This window comes from Trichechus manatus, unplaced genomic scaffold (assembly GCF_000243295.1).
Source record: "Trichechus manatus latirostris isolate Lorelei unplaced genomic scaffold, TriManLat1.0 scaffold00014, whole genome shotgun sequence".
NCBI lineage: Eukaryota > Metazoa > Chordata > Mammalia > Sirenia > Trichechidae > Trichechus > Trichechus manatus.
This window is the reverse complement of record NW_004443950.1, coordinates 18,118,663-18,138,241: the sequence shown is the minus strand read 5'-3', so window position 1 is coordinate 18,138,241 and position 19,579 is coordinate 18,118,663. Positions and strand designations below refer to the sequence as shown.

The following is a 19,579-nucleotide window of genomic DNA, read 5'->3' as shown; positions in this document are numbered from 1 at the left end:
ATCAGTAACACCCAGATTCTCCACTTCTCATCTCCCCCATTTAAGCTTCTACAACCACTCTCCCTTACTTCCCACTCTTCAGTTTCAAAAGGACCAATGGTAACTTACCCCATGAAAAGCCCCTCACCCCACCTTTGGAACCTAATAAAGGCTGTGTCCCAGTTCTGTGATCTCTTTCTTTACCCATGACCTCCTCACATACGCTGTGGCCTATGTGTGTGTACCCCCAAGACCTGTGAGTAATAAAGTTCTTTATTTCCGTTTTTGTGTCTATAGTTGAAGCGTGACTTTCCATGCAGGACAATATATATAACCTGGGCCGTGGGAGATAGCTCCCTATTTCCTCTATCCCCTTGGGGTGACAGCTGAGTTAAAATCAAACACACGCAGGACACAAACCAAGTAATAAAGGGCAATGATCTCTGAGAGATGGGAAACAAAAGAGCTGAGCCCTACAATTGCCCTACCCTTCTGCTGGAGAAAGTTTCAAGACCAAAACACATGGACAAGGAACCCAGCTGGAAGCTGGCAGTCTTCCTAAGTTAAGACGATGGGGAGGGCCAAGGCATATGGAGTTTGTGGGACAAAGTACCACAAAGGAGAGGGCTGCATACGTGAGAACTTCAGAGATCTGCAAAGGGTCGCTCTCAAATATTCATCTGAGTATTGATGAGTCCATGTATGTGAAGAAACTGCCATAGTGTGGAAAAAGAATCATCAAAAAGATTAGAGAGAAAAATTCTGTGAGTTGGAGCCCAGTAAAGAAGCTGTGACTAGCCAAGAAGTGGCAGAGACCAGTGCAAAGAGCTGTCCGAGGTCCTGATTGAGAACTATGAGAGCCACACTGGTTGCAAGTGTTTTTGCTCCCAGAGCTGTCCTGTGCCAGAGCAGTCCTGAGTGCCATGGGGAGGGACATGCCCTCTGCTTTGGGAACATTTCCACACTTCGTGTTCCTCTTCCTGATGTTGCCTGTTCCTTCTAGTTGTATCCTGTTCTGGTTATATCTTGTTACTTCTGCAAGGTCATAGCCTTGAAAACCATACGGAGCTGCCATGAGTCAAAATCGACTTGATAACAACTAACAACAACAACCCTAATAAACCACTTAACCATAAGTAATGGCCATGAGCTCTGCGAAACATTAAGCAAATTATCGAACCCAGAAAAGTAAGAGAGTGTTGTGGAAGGAATGGCTGGTGTCAGAAATAACAGAGAAATTGGAAAGTGGATATATCTGACCTCTGACTCACAATCAACTTAATGCTGATTCTTATTATCAAAGTTACCTTCCACAGATACAGCACAATTTCTACTAAAATTCCAATAGCCTTTTTTGCAGAAGTGGAAAAGCCAATCTTCAAATTCATATGGAATCGCATGAGGTCCGAAATAGCCGAAACAATCTCAGGGGGTGGAGGGAGGACAAAGTGTAAGAGGAGCACACTTCCTGATTTCAAAATGTATTACAAAGCTACAGTAATTAAAAAGTGTGGTACTTGTGTAAGAATAGATCTAGATGAATGGAATAGACTTGTGAATCAAGAAATAAGCCCATACATCTATGGTCAATTGATTTCCGATAAGTATGCCAAATCCATTCAATGGGAAAGAATAGTCTCTCTTCAACAAAATACTGCTGGGACAATTGGATCTCCACTTGCACAAGAATGAGGTTGGACCCATACCTTACACCATATAAAAAAATTAATTCAAAACAGATCCATGACCTAACTTTAAGAGCTAAAATCATAAAACTCTTAGAAAACACAGGGGTAAAGTTTCAGGACCTTCTGTTATGCAGCAGAGTTTTAGATATGATGCCAAAGGCATGAGCAACAAGAAAAAAAATAAACATCAAAATTTAATTTTTGTGGATCAAGGGACATCTTCAAAAAAGAAAAAAGACAACCAACAGAATGGGAGAAAATATTTGGAAAACGTAGATCAGATATGGATTTAATACCTAGAATATATAAAGAACTCCTACAACTCAACAAAAAAAAAGACTAATAACCTAAGTTAACAAATGAAAAAAGGACTGAATAAACATTTCTCTAAAGAAAATATACGAATGGCCAATAAGCACATGAAAAAAATGCTCACTATCATTAGTCATTAGGGAAATGCAAATCAAAACCATAATGACATAGCATTTCACACCAACTATTATAAAAATGGAAACCCTGGTGGCATAGTGGTTAAGAGCTACGGCTGCTAACCAAAAGGCTGGCAGTTTGAATCCACCAGGTGCTCCTTGGAAACTGTATGGGGCAGTTCTACTCTGTCCTATAAGGTTGCTATGAATCAGAATCGACTCGACTACAATGGGTTTGGTTTTTTTTTTCATAAGTGAATGAATGAATGAATAAATAAATATATATAAAACAAGTGTTGATGAGGATATAGAGCAATTGGAACACTCCTATACTGCTGGTGGGAATGGAAAATGGTGCAGCTGCTGTGGAAAAGTTTGGTGGTTCCTAAACAAGTTAAACATAGAATTACTGTATGCCCCAGCAATTCCACTTCTAGGTATACACAATTAACTTCTAGGTAAAACAACTGAAAGCAGCGACTCAGACACATGCACACCAATGTTCACTGCAGCATTAATCACAATAGTCAAAAGGTGAAAACAACCGGTATGCCCATCAACAAATGAACGAATAAACAAAATGTGATACACGAATACAGACACACAATGGAGTATTATTCAGCCATAAAGAGAAATGAAGTTTTGATATATGTCACCACATGGATGAACCTTGAAAACATCATGCTCAGTGAAATAAGTCAGATACGATAGAACATATATTGTATGATCTGACTATATGAAATATCTAGACTAGGCAAATACATACAGATCAAAGTACATTAGTGGTACCAGGGGCAAAGAGGAAAAGGAAATGGGGCATGAAAAACAAAGAAAAAACCACAGTTCTTTGGAATAAATGAATAAGTCCACAGAATCCTATATGAATACACTACATTATACTGTAGATATATATATAAGTCATGGGCAAAAAAAAAAAAAAAAGCTATTTTTCATAGGAAGACAAAAATATCCCCAAATCACAATGTCTAACATCAATTAAAAAATAAACAAGGGTACAAAACACAGGAAAATATAATCCACAATAAGAAGAAAAATCAGTTACTCAAAACAGACATAGAATGACAAAAATAGTAAAAGTAGAAGAAACTAAAACAGAAAAATGTATTCCGTATGTCTCAGAAGCAACAGGAAAGACTGAGCATTAAGTAGGGGTATGGGGAACATAAAGACCCTAATCTAACTAAAAGATAAAAACTATAAATTATGAGATGAAATACATTAGATGAGATTAAACCCACTGCCTTTGAGTCAATTCTGACTCATAGTGACCCTATGGGACAGAGAACTTCCCCACAGGTTTTCCAAGGTTGTAAATCTTTACAGAAGCAGACTGCCACACCTTTCTCATGCGGAGCGGCTGGTGGGTTTAGATCGCTGACCTTTTGGTTAGCAGCCAAGTACTTTAACCACTGCACCACCAGGGCTCCTTAGAGGAGATTAAGGACAGATTAAACATTTCAGAAAGTTAGGAAACTGGAAGATGTAGCAATAGAAAAAACTAAAGACAGAAAAGACCAAAATAAATAAATAATCAGTCATTGTGAGACAACTTCTAAGGGACGAATGAGCATATAACTGAAGGCCCTAAAGAGGTAGAGGAACAGAAAATTATCTGAAAAACAATGGCTGAAATATTTTCAAATTTGATGGAAACTGTAAGCCCACAGATCCAAGAAGTCCAATGAACACAAGTAAATTTCGCCAAAGCACATCGTAATCAAATTGCTTAAACCAGTGATAAACAGAAAATCTTAAATGCAAACAGAAGGGGAAAAAAAGGACATTTTATGTACAAAGGAAAAAACATAAGGATGACAGTAGATCACTTGCTGGTAAAAATGCTAGCCAGAAGACAACAGAACATCTTAAAGTGTTTAAAAACAAAAGCAAAAACTGTCAAACTGGAAAATGTATTTCAAAAGCAAAGCTGAAATAAAGACAATTTCAGATACACAATGACTGAAAAAATTCGGCACAGCAGACCTTTATTATAGAAAATATTACTTTTCTTCCTTTACTCAGAAGTAAAAAAGATGTGTGATAAAAATGCCAAAAAAAAAAAAAAAAATGAACAGCACTGAAAATAGTAGCTATGTGGGTAAATGTGAAGATTTTGTTTCTTAGCTCTATTTGTTCATCTGGCCCTGCTACCATAGTCCACCTTATCACTTGCCATTCTCTTCATCATACTACACTTGCCTTGAGCCGATTTCTCCAAAAGACCAAGCTCTTGCCATCCTTGGGGTCTTGGCATATGAGGTTCTCTTTTCCTGGATTGTTTTGAACCTGGCTTGGCTCCTGAATCCTTGTTGGGTCTGAATATCACCTCATTTACTGCTCGTTCATCGTCCTGTGCTTTAAGGTTTAATGACCATCTTCCCACTCTTACAGGCAAGAACACTGAGACCCAGGAAGACGTGACATGGTCAAGGTCACCCAGCTCTTTATGTAAACAGTACAGATGGCCTGAAATCCTAACCCATTACCAGAGTCCAGGCTTTAACCACCAGGTCAACTACGAGTATAACCATCGCTACAGTACAGACAACCCTCCTGAGGAAGGCAACACTTTCCCACTGACAGAAAACATTCTGGTCTGCTTGTTAAAATTTCAGTCATTTTATAATAACTCTTCCCACAGTCTTTTATAAGGTTAAACAATGAGAGTCCTTCTCCAAGTCTGTTTTTCCAAAATTTTCAAGAGTTAAGCTTGGCAGTTTCATTTGCTTGTTTTACCTTCAATTTAACCTCTTAAAAAACTGTGACGTTGATGTGGAGAAGTCCCCTCTACAGAGGATTAAAGAAGTTTAACAAATCCTACTCACAAGAATGAATCTGGATTCAGAGGGTAAGGTCACACAGCTACAAGAGCATTCCCAACCCACAGAGAAAATAAAAAAAAAACAACAACAAGTAGACCAGAATCAAGAAAAAGAGACTACTGGGCATTCAAAACCTCATGAAGGAGTTTTTGTTTTGTTTTAATCAAAGATTTAAAGACACTTAAGTGTACAGTAAAATGTGCCCATTTTATTGTAGTTTCTTCTCTCCTTAGAAATGAAAGAATATATCTTAGTTATCTAGTGCTGCTGTAACAGAAGTACAAGTTGGTGGCTTTAACAAATAGAAATTTATTTTCTCACAGTCAGGAGGCTAGAAGTTTGAATTCAGGGTACCGATTCTAGGGGAAGACTCTCTCTCTGTTGGCTCTGGAGGAAGGTCCTTGTTTCTTCAGCTCCTATTACTTGGTCCTTGGTGATCTTCATGTGGCATGGCATCTATCTTCCCTTATCTCTGCTTTCTTAATCTGTTCCTTTTATATCTCAAGACAGGCTGACTTAAGACCCATCCTACACTAATACTGCCTCATTAACAAACAAAACCCATTCCCAAATAACCACAGGTATAAGGATTAGGATTTAGAACACATATTTTAAGGGGACACAACTCAATCCATAACATATAGTGGCATTTTAGTATTCTAAATTCTTACAAGTTTCAAACATTTCATGACTAAAATGTCCATATACATATATGTATAACAAAGACTTAGGCTTCACAAGAGTAGACAATGTTTTAGAACAAAGAACACTTTTAATAAATGTTTGCAGAGCTGTCCTTAACATTCCAACTCTCCAACACTGGACAGCAATGAAGGTATACAAAAAAACACATAATGGGGATAAGGCTTTTTTGCCTCTCATACCCCTACCGCCTTCCAAAAAATAATAATAATGATAATGACAAACTGTCATAAGCTTAGCAGGGAAGTTTGAAAGAAGCCACACATACATTTCTTTTACAATTCTATACTTCTTATCTACCTCCTTCTTGTTCTTTTAAAATATTCTTGATATTGATTTGTAGTATAAATAGAGTTGTCTCTGAGGTTTTTCCTAAATGCACAATAATCACTAGGTCTCTCTCCAGGATGATTCTCAGGTATTGTGTAAGGCTCTAGGCTGGGTCAATTTCTAATATGACTCTTTAGATGCCTGTCATAGATGTGATGACCTGTCATAAACGGCCTTCTCACAGAGACAACACTTATGTTTCTCTTCAGTGTAAATTCTCACATGCCAAGTGAGATATTCCTCTGGGGAACAGATTTACCTCAAGGTACATTAAAAAGGTATTTCACCAGTATGAGTTCACTAAAATTGCCTGAAGTGCGCCCATTTTCCTTCCTACCTACTTTAAAAGGCCTTTTAAACCCTGGCATGAATCTTTTGATGGTGTATGAAGGATGAACTATGGCTAAAGGCCTTTCCACATTCACTACATTCAAAGGGCTTCTCACCAGTGTGACTTCTCATGTGTTGAGTTAAGGCAAAGTTATCACAAAATGCCTTCTCACATTTTTTGCACTCAAAAGGTTTTTCTCCAGTGTGGATCCTACTATGGCGGACAAAATTTGCTGGTTGGGTAAATGTCTTTCCACATTCATTGCAAACATACGGCCTCTCTCCAGAGTGAATCCTCATGTGTCGAGTGAAAGAAGAACTATAGTAAAAGGCTTTTCCACATTCTTTGCACTCCAGTGATTTTTCTCCACTGTGGGTCCTATTATGTCGGATAAAAACAGAATGGTGGGTAAAGGCCTTTCCACATACACTACACTTATAGGGCTTCTCACCAGTGTGAATCCTTGTGTGCTGAATTAAGGAAGAGCTGTCACAAAAGGCCTTCCCACATTCTTTGCACTCAAAGGGCTTCTCTCCAGTATGCGTCCTATTATGCCGGATAAAAGTGGAACGATGAGTAAAGGCCTTTCCACATTCACTGCACCCATAGGGTTTCTCTCCAGTGTGAATCCTCATGTGCTGAGTGAAGGAGGAGCTGAGGCAAAAAGCTTTCCCGCATTCTTTACATAAAAAGGGTTTTTCTCCCATGTGGATCATATTATGCTGGATAAAAGTGGAGCGATGAGTAAAGGTCTTTCCACATTCACTGCACTCATAGAGTTTCTTTCCAGTGTGAATCCTCATGTGTTGAGCAAAGGAAGAGCTATAGTGAAAAGCTTTCCCACATTCTTTGCACAAAAAGGGTTTTTCTCCACTGTGGGTCATATTATGCTGTATAAAAGAGGAGCGGTGGGTAAAAGCTTTACCACATTCTTTGCACTCATAGGGCTTCTCTCCAGTGTGAACACGCTGGTGCTCTGTGAGGTGAGATCTGCGTTTGAAGGCCTTGCCACACTCAATACACTTGTATGGTTTTTCCCCAGTATGAAACCTCATATGTCGAATGAAGTCTGCCATGTAGTGACAGGCTTTGCCACACTCATTACATTCATAGGGCTTCACTCCAGCATGAATCTTTTGATGTCGAACAAGGGTCCAATTCTTGCTAAATCCTTTTCCACATTCCTTGCAATTATAGGGGTTCTTCCCTGCTTCAGTCATGGAATCTTTTCCTGGTCCATGTGAGTCTTGTTCATGGAGAGCATCTTCTGGAGTGACTCGCTCCTGTAGCATCCTTATACACAGACTATCATCTGTCCCTAAATCAGGGCTCAACTTCCTGGGGCAGGTCTCCTTGTGGGGGTATGTTCCTGGCCTCATGTTCCCTTCCTGCTTTTCTGATGGCCCTTCCTGATCCCTGGCTTGCTCCAACCTGAAATCCTTTGAGGCTCCCTGTGTCACTTGTTCCTGAAAGGAGGTTTCATCAGAGGTTGGCAGAGAAGCAGTAGGCTCAGTGGTCTTCGGTTTTGCTTTTTCACCTGAAGGAAATCCAGTACAAAAAAGGGGCCTATTAGTGATGCCAACACGGAATAAACAAAATCACCACTTCAGCAGAAGAACAGAGATAAAAACAGTGCCTTTGATACCTACTGCATCAATAACAGGTGTACCTACACAGGGAGTCTGGTGTTAAAGCAAAGAACTACAACCTCCAATAATTTAAAATAATAATAATAAAAATAACAATGATAAAAATAAAGAAGGGCAAACCTTAGAGGAAGAGAAGAATCTAATATCCAGAATTACCACAGTATAATAGCTAAATATCACAGTTTCAACAAATAGTCACAAGGCATACGAAAAAGAAGTAAAGCTGGCCCATGCAAAAGACCAAAATAAGGGGACAGAAACTTCTTCTCTGAGGAAGAACAGATAATTGAATTACTGGACAGGACTTTAAAGCAACAGTATTCAGCTTGCTCAAACAGTTAAGGGAAAATACAGAAAAAGAACTACAGGAAATTAGGAAAACGATGTAAGAACAAAACAAGATCTCTAATAAAGAGAACAGAATCTTAAAAAAGAACCAAACAGACTGAAGCTGAAAAGTACAATCACAGATACGAAAAAATTCACTAGAGAGGTTCAACAGTAGATTTAAGGTGGCAGAAGAAAGAATCAGCAACCTTGAAAATAGGACAATTGAGATTATTGAGTCTGAGGATCAAAAAGAAAAAAGAATGAAAATAAATGAACAAAGCCTAAAGGACCTGTGGGATATTATCAAGCAGACTACTATTCACATTATGGGAGCCTCAGAAGGAAAATAGAGAAAGGAGCAGAAAGAATATTTGAAGAAATAATGTCTGAAACATTCCAAATTTGATGAAAGACATGAACTTACACATCTAAAAAGCTCAATGAACTCCAAGTAGGATTAATCCAAAAACAGCCACACCAAGACAGATTATAATCAAACTCTATAAAATCAGGGGTAAGAAAGAATTTTGAAAGCAGCAAAAGCAAAGTATCACACACAAGAGTTCCTCAATTAAATTAAGTGCCAATTTTTCCTCAGAAACCATGCAGGCAAGAAGGCAGTGAGATAATATGTTTAAAGTACTGAAATAAGAGAACTGTCAGCCAACAATACTATATCCAGCAAAACTGTTATACAAAGATGAGGGCAAAATTAAGACTTACTCATTGTCACTGAGTTGACTCCGACTCATAGTGACCCTATAGTAGAGAGCAGAACTGCCCCATAGGGTTTCCAAGGAGTGCCTGGTGGATTTGAACTGCTGACCTCTTGGTTAGCAGCCATAGCTCTTAACCACTGTGCCACCAGGGCTCCAAAATTAAGACAGTTCCAGATAAACAAAAGCTGAGGGAATTTGTTATCACCAGATCAGTCCTACAAGAAATGCTAAAGGAGTCCTCCAGAAAGAAAATTAAAAGACACTAGACAGTAACTTGAAGTCGTACATACAGGGGGAAAAAAATTAAAAGTAATTTCTTGAAAAGTATAAGAGCCAGATTTAAGGTATTTTTGGCTGGCAAATACAGCTGGTATGTCCTTCATGCTTTATAATGACAAAAGCATTGAAAAAAATTTTAAGTTACAGGGCATTTTAGGAATAAAGATGTAATTTGTGATAACAACATAAATGAGGGGGGAAGATTAGTAGAGGTATAGTTTTTGTATGTTACTGAAGTTAAGTTGTTATAAACCAAGTTGTTATAAATGTTAAGATGTTAAACGTAATCCTCATGGCCATCACAGAGAAAGTAAATAAAAAATACACACAAAAGGAAAAGAGATAAAAACAAAATACTTCAGTACAAAAAAACTCCACTTCACACAAAAGAAGACAGCACTGGTGGAAAAAAGGGACAAAGAAAGTATAAAACACAATAGACTTTAAGTAAAAATATATCATAAGAGACAAAGGAGGACACCATACAATGATGAAAGAGCCAATTCATCAAGAAGATATAACAATTATAATTATATATGCACCTAACCTCGAAGCCCCAAAATACATAGAACAAACACTGACAGAATTGAAGGGAGAAATGGACAGGTCTACAATAATAGTAGGAGACTTTAATATACCACTTTTGATACTGGTAGAACAACTAGAAAGAAACAGTAGACCTGAACACCACTATTAACCAACTAGATCTAACAGGCATATACAGAACACTCCACCCAACATGAGGACAGGATATATTGATCTCCAGTATACATGGATCATTCTCAAGGAAAGACCATTTCTTAGGACACAAAGCAGCAGGACAGATCATATCTTAAGATACAAAACAAGCTGCAATAAATTTAAAAAGATTGAAATCATACAAAGTATCTTTCCAATCACAATGGAATGAAACTAGAAATTAACAGAAATAAAACTTGAAATAAACAAATAAAGAGAAATTAAATAACACACTACTAATCAACAGGCCAAAGAAGAAACCAAGAGAGAAATAAAAAAAATAGAGTCAAAAGAAAATGAAAATATAACATACCAAAACCTATAGGATGCAGCAAAAGCAGTACTCAGAGGAAAATTTATAGCAATAAACATCTACATTAAAAAAGAAGAAAGATCCCAAATCAATAGCCCAACTGTACAACTTGAGGAACTAGGGAAGGAAAAGCAAACTAAGCCCAAAGCTACCAGATAAAGGAAATAACAAAGGTCAGAATAGAAATAAATGAAATAGAAAAAAAAAAAAAAGTATAAACCAGAAGTTGGTTTTTTGAAAAATCTATAAATTCAACAAACCTTTAGCTAGACTGATGTAGAAAAAGAGAGAGAAGATGCAATACCTAAAATTAGAAATGAAAGTGGGGACGTTAAAATTTACCCTACAGAAATAAAAGAAATATAAGGGAATACTATAAATAGTTGTATGCCAACAAACTAGATAACTTAGAGGAAAGGGACAAATTCCTAGAAATATAAACTCACTACATTGACTCAAGAAGAAAGAGAGGATCTCAAAAGACACATAACAAGTAAAGAGATTGTATAGTAATAAAAAGCCACCGAACAAAGTAAAGTCCTGGACCAAATAGCTTCACTTGGGAATTCTACCAAACATTTAAAGAAGAAATAACTCCAATCTTATTTAAACTTTTCCAAAAAACAGAAGAGGAGGGAATTCTTCCTAATTCATTCTATGAGGCAGGCATTACCCCGAAACCAAAAAGAAAAAAAGAAAACTACAGATCAATACCCTTATGAATACAGACATAAAAATCCTTGACAAAATACTAGCAAACCAAATCTAAAAACACATTAAAAGGATTATACATGATCAAGTGCATAATTCCATGATCAAGTGGAATTTATCTCAGGACTACAAGGGTGGTTCAACATTAGACTATCATTCAATGTAATACATATTAACAGAACAAGGAAAAGAACCACACAATCACCTCAATCGATGCAGAAAAGGCATTTGACAACATTCAACACCCTTATGTGTCACGATAAAAACACTCAGCAAGATATGAATAGAAGGGAAAGTCCTCAATATAATAAAGGGCATTTATGAAAAACTCACAGCTAACATCAACTCAACAGAGAAAGACTGACAGCTTTCCCATAAACATCAGGAACAAGGCAAGGATACCCACTCTCACCACTGCTATTTAACACTGTACTAGAAGTCTCAGCTAGAGCAATTAGGCAAGGGACAAAAAAAAAAGAATCCCAATTAGGAAGGAAGAAGTAAAACTATCCTTTTTCACAGATGACATGATTCCATATATAGCAAACCCCAAAGATTCCACAAAAATGCTAACAGAGCTAATGAATTCAGCAAAGTAACAGGGTACAAGGTCAACACACAAAAATCAGCTGGATTTGTATACAACAGCAATGAGCAAGCTGAAAGGAAATTAAGGAAACAATACCATTTATAATAGCATCTAAAAGAATAAAATACCTAGGAATTCATTTAACTAAGAAGGTTAAAGACTTGTACAAGGAAAACTATAAAACATTACTAAAAAAAATTAAAGAAGACCTAAATAAATAGACGGACATTCTGTGTTCATGGACTGGAAGACTTAATATAGTTAAGATGTCAATACTACCCAAAGTGATCTATCACACAGCTAAAGCAATCTTGAAGAAGAAAGTAGGAGGACTCACACTTCCTGATTTTAAAACATTCCATAAATCTACAGTAATCAAAACAGTCTATGATGATAGACATATAGACCAATAGAACAGAATTGAGAGTCCAGAAATAAACCCATATTATCTATGGTCAGTTGATTTTTGACAAGAGTGCTTGGCAAAGGTGTTAAGTCCATTCATTGGAAAAAGAAGAGTTGCTTTAATAAATGGTGCTGGAAAAAATGGATTTCCACGTGCAGAAGAATGAAGCAGGATTCATACCTCACACCATATACAAAAACCACTTCAAAATGGATCAAGCATCTAAATGTGAAAACTAAAATCATAGAACTCTTAGAAGAAAACACAGGAGTATGATTACAGAAATAGTTTTTAATGATGGATTATCTGATACAACATCAAAATTACAATCAGCAGAATACACGATATATAAAAAACTTCTACAATTTAACAAAAGACAAACAACCCAATGACGCAGAAACTAATATCACTATATTTTTCAAGTGAAGGCTAAGTGTAGCAGACTGAGTAGATGTTGGCCATACCAATGGGCTCTTCTCTTTGGCACAAACCTAAACCACATTTCCCAGCCTGGTATAGTCATGTGGCCTAGTGCCCAGTTCTTGAAAACCAAACGTGAATGGAAGCAACATGTGTGTGCCAGCCGGATGTGACTACTCCCCTTTTTGTCCACTCCTCTTGGCTAGCTAATGATGCCAGGGCAAACTTAAAGCCACATACTGATGAGAGAATGCACCTGGATCCCTGAATTAATGTGTGGTACAGAGGTCCTCTGCTGACCCACATTAGACCATGGCATGATTTAGGAAAACTCTTATAACCTGTTGAGCTACCAAGATTTTGGAGTTTATCTGGTAAGGCAGGTAGCATTAACTCAGCTTAACCTTTATACAAAAGACACAGCAAGATTATGTTACTTCTCCAGGGTCACAACACTGATGAGTGGTAACGCCAATTTGAAGACCAAGCATTTAGAGCCCAGAGCCTTCTCTTACAGGCTCTTAATATACCACATTCCAACCCCAGTAAAGGTAACACGTGTGCTGAGGGTAGGAAGACAGGGAGGCCACAGCTCAAAGGGCTCCATAATCACTCAAGACCCCAGGAAGGCCACAGAAAGAAGTTGCCCATGGGATTCTAGACATGGTGATTTTCTGGTGGCCTGTAAGCTGCCAGGACATCCCCCTGCCAGACTCTTGGCCACCCACCTGGAGAGATGCTTTGAGAAAGGCCTCTCTTCATTGTCCATAGTTCCTGCCTGTGCTCTAGTAGGAAGATCAGCTCTGGTTTGGGAACAGGATGCCCTGTTCATGGAGAAATAAATTGTTGTTGTTAGCTTCCATTGAGTTGATTCAGACTCATAGCGACCAGTGTGTGCAAAGTAGAACTCCTCCATAGGGTTTCCAAGGCTGTGACCTTTAGGAAGCAGTTCACCAAGCCTTTCTTCTGAGGCACCTCTGGGTGAGTTCAAACTGCCAACCCTTCAGTTAGCAGTCAAGCGCTTAACCATTTGTACTTCCCAGGGAACCAAAGAAACAAACAGGGAATAAGTAGATAAAAATGAAAGGAAAGGTCTCAAGAATACAGGAGTATACATCTTTATCTTTAACACACCACCATGAAACCTCAAAATGGGTATTCTTCCTTCCAGAATGTTCCCTAGTTAATCTAAGTCAGTAGGATTCAACCTCCCTGTGTATCAGAACTACCTAGAGATGCCTGGTTCTGAACACATAACAAATGAAACCAAATTTCTGGGCATAATAACTGGGCATTGGTAGTTTTATAAACTTCCCGAGGTGATTCTGGTGCCCAGGGGTGGCTGTTAAACACTGGATGGTTGTACAGTCAATGGTGAATGGCATTTACCAATTGTCAGCTGCCTGAGGGAAGCAGATGACCTAAGCCAGCTACTCATTCTGAAAGTCTTTACTCTGGGTCTGGAGGATAAGGCTGAATGTCAGGCCTGCTACCCCAGTCGGTACTACACTATCCTGTGGCCTCTGCAAGGGTGCTGGCCTGATGGACCTGGACCAAGGAGAGGAAGTAGAGAAAAAGGGAAATGGGCTGGCCTTCACCAACTACCACCTAAGGACTTCTCATGAGGGGAGGTGATGCATTTTTTTCCAGGAAAAACCAGCTTGAGGTGGTCTTCTGTTACATACAGTCAAGTACATTTTTCCAAATGTGAAGGCTAAAAGGCAGGAGGACTCTGGAGAGAAGCCAATGATTGCGGCACCACGGTCCACAGAAGCCTCGACTAGAAAATCCTGTACTGCAGGCCAGAATTCATCCACTTGTCATTCAGCACATGTTCACTGATGTCTGCTGTGTACCTGGCACTGAGCTCAGTGATGGGGCAATGGAAAAGGTGAATCAGACCCTCCTTCACCTCTGTTAAGGAATCCAGCTCCCTGCCCCCTCAGGGACTTCGCTCGTGTTGGTCCCTCTACCTGGAATGCTGATGCCCATACATCTCCTTTTAACAAACAATTACAACTGTCATAAGGTGAGACTGCATTTACTAGAGTGATGACTGACCTCCTGGGAGGGACCATGTGGATGCAAGGTTAGGGGAGCTGTGTCAGAGGTAGCCATTTAGATGTTTGGGAACAGGGAAACCTCGGGTCTCCATCCAATTCCTCTGATTTATTAATAGTTTATATACACTAAATACATGTGTAGTACTTGCTATGTCTCCAGTTCTAACAGCTTTACAGATACTAGTTCACTTGTTCTAAGAGAAACGTTACTATAAAAATACAACAATAAACTCAAAATAATGGTACTAAGTCCCAGCAAGCTCATGCTGCCTGATTCAAGGCTGTGAGTCTGAGGCTGCTCCCTCTGTTGAAAAGCAAATTAGCAACAGCTATGGGGGAATTAAAGACTCAATACTAAACCAAGACTTTCAATAACAATCAGGAGGCAGGAGAATATCAGGAGAAAAGGAATAGGTTTGTCAGAGTCCATCAACGCCATTTGATGATGTATCTGTGCACCTTCAAAAAACCATGTCCCATACCAGCAGAGATGTGTGTCCCAGGCCTTAGGAAACAAGAGTTCCACGCAGGTACCAGGGAACACAGAAACCTTTTAACCAAGACTGTGTTGCTTAGAAAGATACTGGGTAACACCGACAGCAGAAACCTTCTTGGTGTCTGACTGACTCGCCTCCTTCTTGGAGAACCTCCCATTATCCACAAGTCCTGCTAACTGGGTTATGAGGACATGTGACCCAACCAAGCTGGGCCAATCACCTTCCCTCTTGTGGGAATCTGGAATGAGAACGTCAGGCTGAGGCCATCCTGTGCTGGGCACTGGGGTGAGAGTTTTGAGAAAGACTATTTTTCTTACACAATAACCCCTGATGCAGACTTAGAGTAACCAGACAAGACGAGGTAAGACCAGAACATGCTGGGGCTGCAGGGAGAAGGGACGGCAGGCTTCTGAGGTCTTCTCAACCAGCCGTGCCTAGAGACAGAGGGCAGAATGAGGGGTTGTGGTTATTCTCATGGGAGAATTGAGGCCTTACCCAGTGAAACCAGAAGCCCACAGGTCTCCAGCATCACTTCCTGGTAGAGGATCCTCTGGGCCAGGTCCAGATACTGCCATTCCTCCCCCGTGAAGGTCACGGCCACATCTTCAAATGATACTAGTGCCTGGAGAGTCAAACAGAGGTGGTGGGGTAGGCTGTGGGGCGGCTGGACGAGGTCAGAGCCTATTCCTTGCTCACAGGTAAAGGTCCAGAGACAAGGCCTGAATACCTGAGCACCTCCTAAGAACCTAGGTCTGTGCTGGGCTCAAGGGTAGGCAAAGGCTGCCTTTCACAGAATACAAAGTTGTGGGGGATAAAAGCCTCCTACGTGAGAAGCAGAGCCCTGGTGGCGCAGTGGTTAAGAGCTTGGCTGCTAACCAAAAGGTCGGCAGTTTGAATCCACTAGCTGCTCCTTGGAGACCCTAAGGGGCAGTTCTACTCTGTCCTATAGGGTCACTGTGAGTCGAAATTGACTCAATGGCAATGGGTTTTTTTGGTGGTGGTGGGGGGGTTATGTGAGAAGCCACTGGGGAAGGACACAAGACAATGATAATACTGTGTAGACTATGAGGAGCAGATAGTAAGCGCTCTGGGATGCTTGAGGAATGGTTAAAAAAAAATGATAATAATAGGAACAGCAGCAGCAGTAGGTGAGCCTCCCTGGTCCGTACCATTTACCCGTACCTGACAGTTTTACGCACTGTGTTAAAGTGACTAAAAGTCATCAGGTCTGGAGCCAGGCTCCCAGGGCTTAACTCCAGCCTCTTGAACCAACATATGCCAGATGTGTTACCTTGGGAGAAGTCTCTCAATTTCTTTGAGCTTCAATTTCCACATCAATACAATAATAGCTCCCACTTCACCAAACTGTAAGAGTTAAAATGTTCATAAAGCAAACACTTAGAGAGCGCCCGGATATGTCAGTGCTCAGTGTGGGTTTGCAAACTGTGTCATCTTTCCACAGCCGATGAAGTAAATGCCATCATTCACTTCCATATCACAAACAGCAAATTGAGACTCAGAGAGCTGCATGTCTAATGAGAAGAGCTGAGATTTGAATCCAGGTCCCTCTGGTCCAGGGTCTTCGAACGTAATCCCCCCACCAAAGCAAATCCGCAGTGAAATCGTCTCTACCACCACAGTGAATCCACAGTGAAAAGGACGAGAAACACATCCAGTAATTTTTGCAGTTAAACCCGTTTCAGCCACTCCTGAAAATATTTCCACAGATATGGGCAGAACAGAGCTGTCATCACTCATCCCTCAGGAGAGGCACCTGAAGGGATGCCATCTGCCCGGGGCTCGGCAGGGCTGGAGCCCTCTCGGCTGCATCTGGGACTCGCAGGGAGATTCCACAATGAACCACTAGCCTCTTCTTTTTCTTTGAGCTGCTGTCAAATGCTTCCCAGAGTATTGTTGTTTAAGTACCAGGTAACATGAGTGGCCAGGGACGGGGACAATGGGGGCTATGGCCATGAGAACATGGGCAGCAGCCTCTGGCCACGTCTGTCCTGGGTAAGGATGGGATGAACATTCATCAATCTAGTCTTCTTGGGAACACATCTCAGCAGGTGGTGGGAGCCCCTGGCAAACCTACAGGCTCTCTTGTGCTTCCCTGAACAAGATACTCCACGTGGTTCCCTCTACCTAGGGTGCTCCCCAAATCCCCCCTCGTTCCCATGGCCGCCTGCCAGAGAAAGGCCTGCCTCCACCCTTGCAAACTGTACTTTTGGTGTCAGCCCCAGGGGTCTCCAGCCCACTGTAGATGGTGCTGGCTAAGAATGCAGGCTCTGGTGGTCAATGTTCTGGATGTGAGTTTCCGCTAATTATGAGCTGTGCAAACTTGGACAGGTAACTTAAACTCTCTAAGTCTCCAGTTCCTCTTCTGTAAACAAGCATAATAAAAGAATATAACTTTGAGAAGGTGAGGATTAAATGAGGTAATACGTACAAACTGCTCCTCAGCATATTCCAAGGGCTCAATGAAGACAAGCTGTTACCTGTTGTTTTGTAATTAGCATCTTTCCTATTTGCTTCTGCAGCACCCTGGGAGAACTCAATGCAGCACACATCCAAAGGGTAGCCTTGCAGAGAGCTGGGGACTGTGTCACAGAGAGAAGGAAATGTAAAGGCAAAGGCTGGGAAGCGGGAACAGGAATGGCATGTTCCGGCCAGCCGGACATGAAGGCAGTGAGCAAAAGGAGATCAAAAGGACTGAGGAGGGTGGCTGGGTGTGGACCAGGCAGAGCCTTATCGCCACAGTAGGGGAGTTTGGATTTAATCTAAATATGATGGGAGCACTGAATGGTAGAGTCTTTTATTCATTAACCACTTACTGAGCACCTGATACAGGCCAGGCACTGTTCTAGGCCTGGGGATAGAGTGGAGAACAGGAGCTCATGCCCAGGGTTGGGAACAGATCCTCAATAAGGAACTAAGTACATAAATGAACAAGGTAAAGTCAGATGGCTCTGTTGTCAGCTGCTGTCGAGCTGGCCCCCAATTCACGGCCACCCCACGCACAACAGAATGAAATGCTGCCGGTTCTGTGCTATCTCCACGACTGGCTGCAGATTAGGCCGTTGTGATCCATAGGGTTCTCACTGGCTGATTTTAGTATGGAAGCTCCGCTGAAAGCTGTTCAGCATCATAGCAACACTCAAGCCTCCACTGACAGACAGGTAGTGGGTGCGCATTAGGTGCGCTGGCAGGGGATAAAATCTGAGGAAGGGACGCTGGTATGAGGCTAGAATGAAATGAGGAAGCAAGCCAGGTGAGGAAAAATGAAAATAAATTAAGACAAGTCCTGATGGTGATAAGCCTGACTATGATGAGCATAGACAGGGGGATATACTGAAGAGTAACCAGGGCCTGTTGTGCGTTTATGCCACAAGACACAACATTCTTGTACCCTGTCATTACTGAATATTGTAACGAATTCACTTATCAAATTAAGTCAATGTGTTAAAGAGGAAAATGGATTCACTGCTGTAAGTGGCAAGCCAACTTCACCTGTAATAAACAGATGGTATCTGCAAAGATAAATCCAGTAACCTTGTTTTCTAGCCTGTCCAGGGGCCTTCTACTTCTATCGGTGCAACAGCAGCCATTCCAAAAACACTGCCCCCAACTCACCTTTGTTCCCATGGCTCTCACTTCCTCTCCCAGCTTTCACCTGGGTACAGGCCCGAGGCAGGGAGGCCTGAGAAACAGAATGCCGCTGGGCTAAGCCTCTATGGTAACTGGAGGACCAGGACTGTCCATCCCCAGGTGTTCAGAGTGATGCTCTCTGGCTCGTGCAGAGCAATGCACACACGTCATATGTGTGCCCTTTCCAATCCCCCTAATCCAGACAGAACCGTTAATATTCCCGTTTTAGACTAAAGAGAATGGAGGCCCAGGGCGGCGAGGGTAAAAACTCAAGTTTAGAGCCCGAAACGGGACCTTTCCTCATAACATCTGGTCTAGATTTAGCACTCCGGGCTGGGAGTGATTACCCCTGCCCCTCCTTCCAGGGCCTCCAGATCCAAGGACATCTACAGAGAACGACAAAGATCTACAGGACGCCAAGATCCCCTACAGCACTGCGAGTAGGGCCGCGAGGGCGGGAATCCGAGTAGGCGTGGGCCTGTGGAAAGCTCCACTCACCAGCGCCGGCGCAGCCATGGGACCCTGTGGGCAGAGCGGGACCTGAAAGGCGGCGACAAAACCTGGTCCAGCGGACTCAGCTGACCCCTCACTCCAGCCCTGGAGGGGTGACCTCGAGCCACAGTCTCTGCTGTGCAAAATGCGCACAAGGCCCGGGGCACCGCCTCTAGGAGCCGCCGGTACTCCGGGCGAGTTCGGAGGCGCCCGGCGGACAACCCTGGGGGAGGGGTGTATGTGTCACGGTTGGTACAAAAGCGTGGAGGTATTCTATCTTTTTCTGCTTTATTCCAGAGAGTAGCCAAAAAAAGCAACCTCTACTCCGCGCTTCAGTCCACAAGCCCAGTAAGAACAGAACCGTCACAGGCAAATGACGTCCTACCTCACCGCGGGAAATGCCTCTCTCGTTTCTGTCATGGGC

General features: G+C 41.4%; 1 protein-coding gene across 1 annotated transcript; it reads right to left on the bottom strand.

The window, feature by feature from the left end:
- Nucleotides 1-5,537: 5,537 nt before the first annotated feature.
- On the bottom strand, nt 5,538-19,256 carry ZNF599 (zinc finger protein 599). The gene is made up of 4 exons (XM_004371599.2): nt 19,162-19,256; nt 15,511-15,637; nt 13,184-13,279; nt 5,538-7,838 (listed from the first exon to the last, which is right to left on the bottom strand). Exons 1-4 carry the CDS (start codon nt 19,177-19,179, stop codon nt 6,325-6,327), a joined length of 1,755 nt encoding a protein of 584 aa, XP_004371656.1. The 5' UTR covers nt 19,180-19,256; the 3' UTR covers nt 5,538-6,324.
- Between the last annotated feature and the right edge of the window lie 323 nt (nt 19,257-19,579).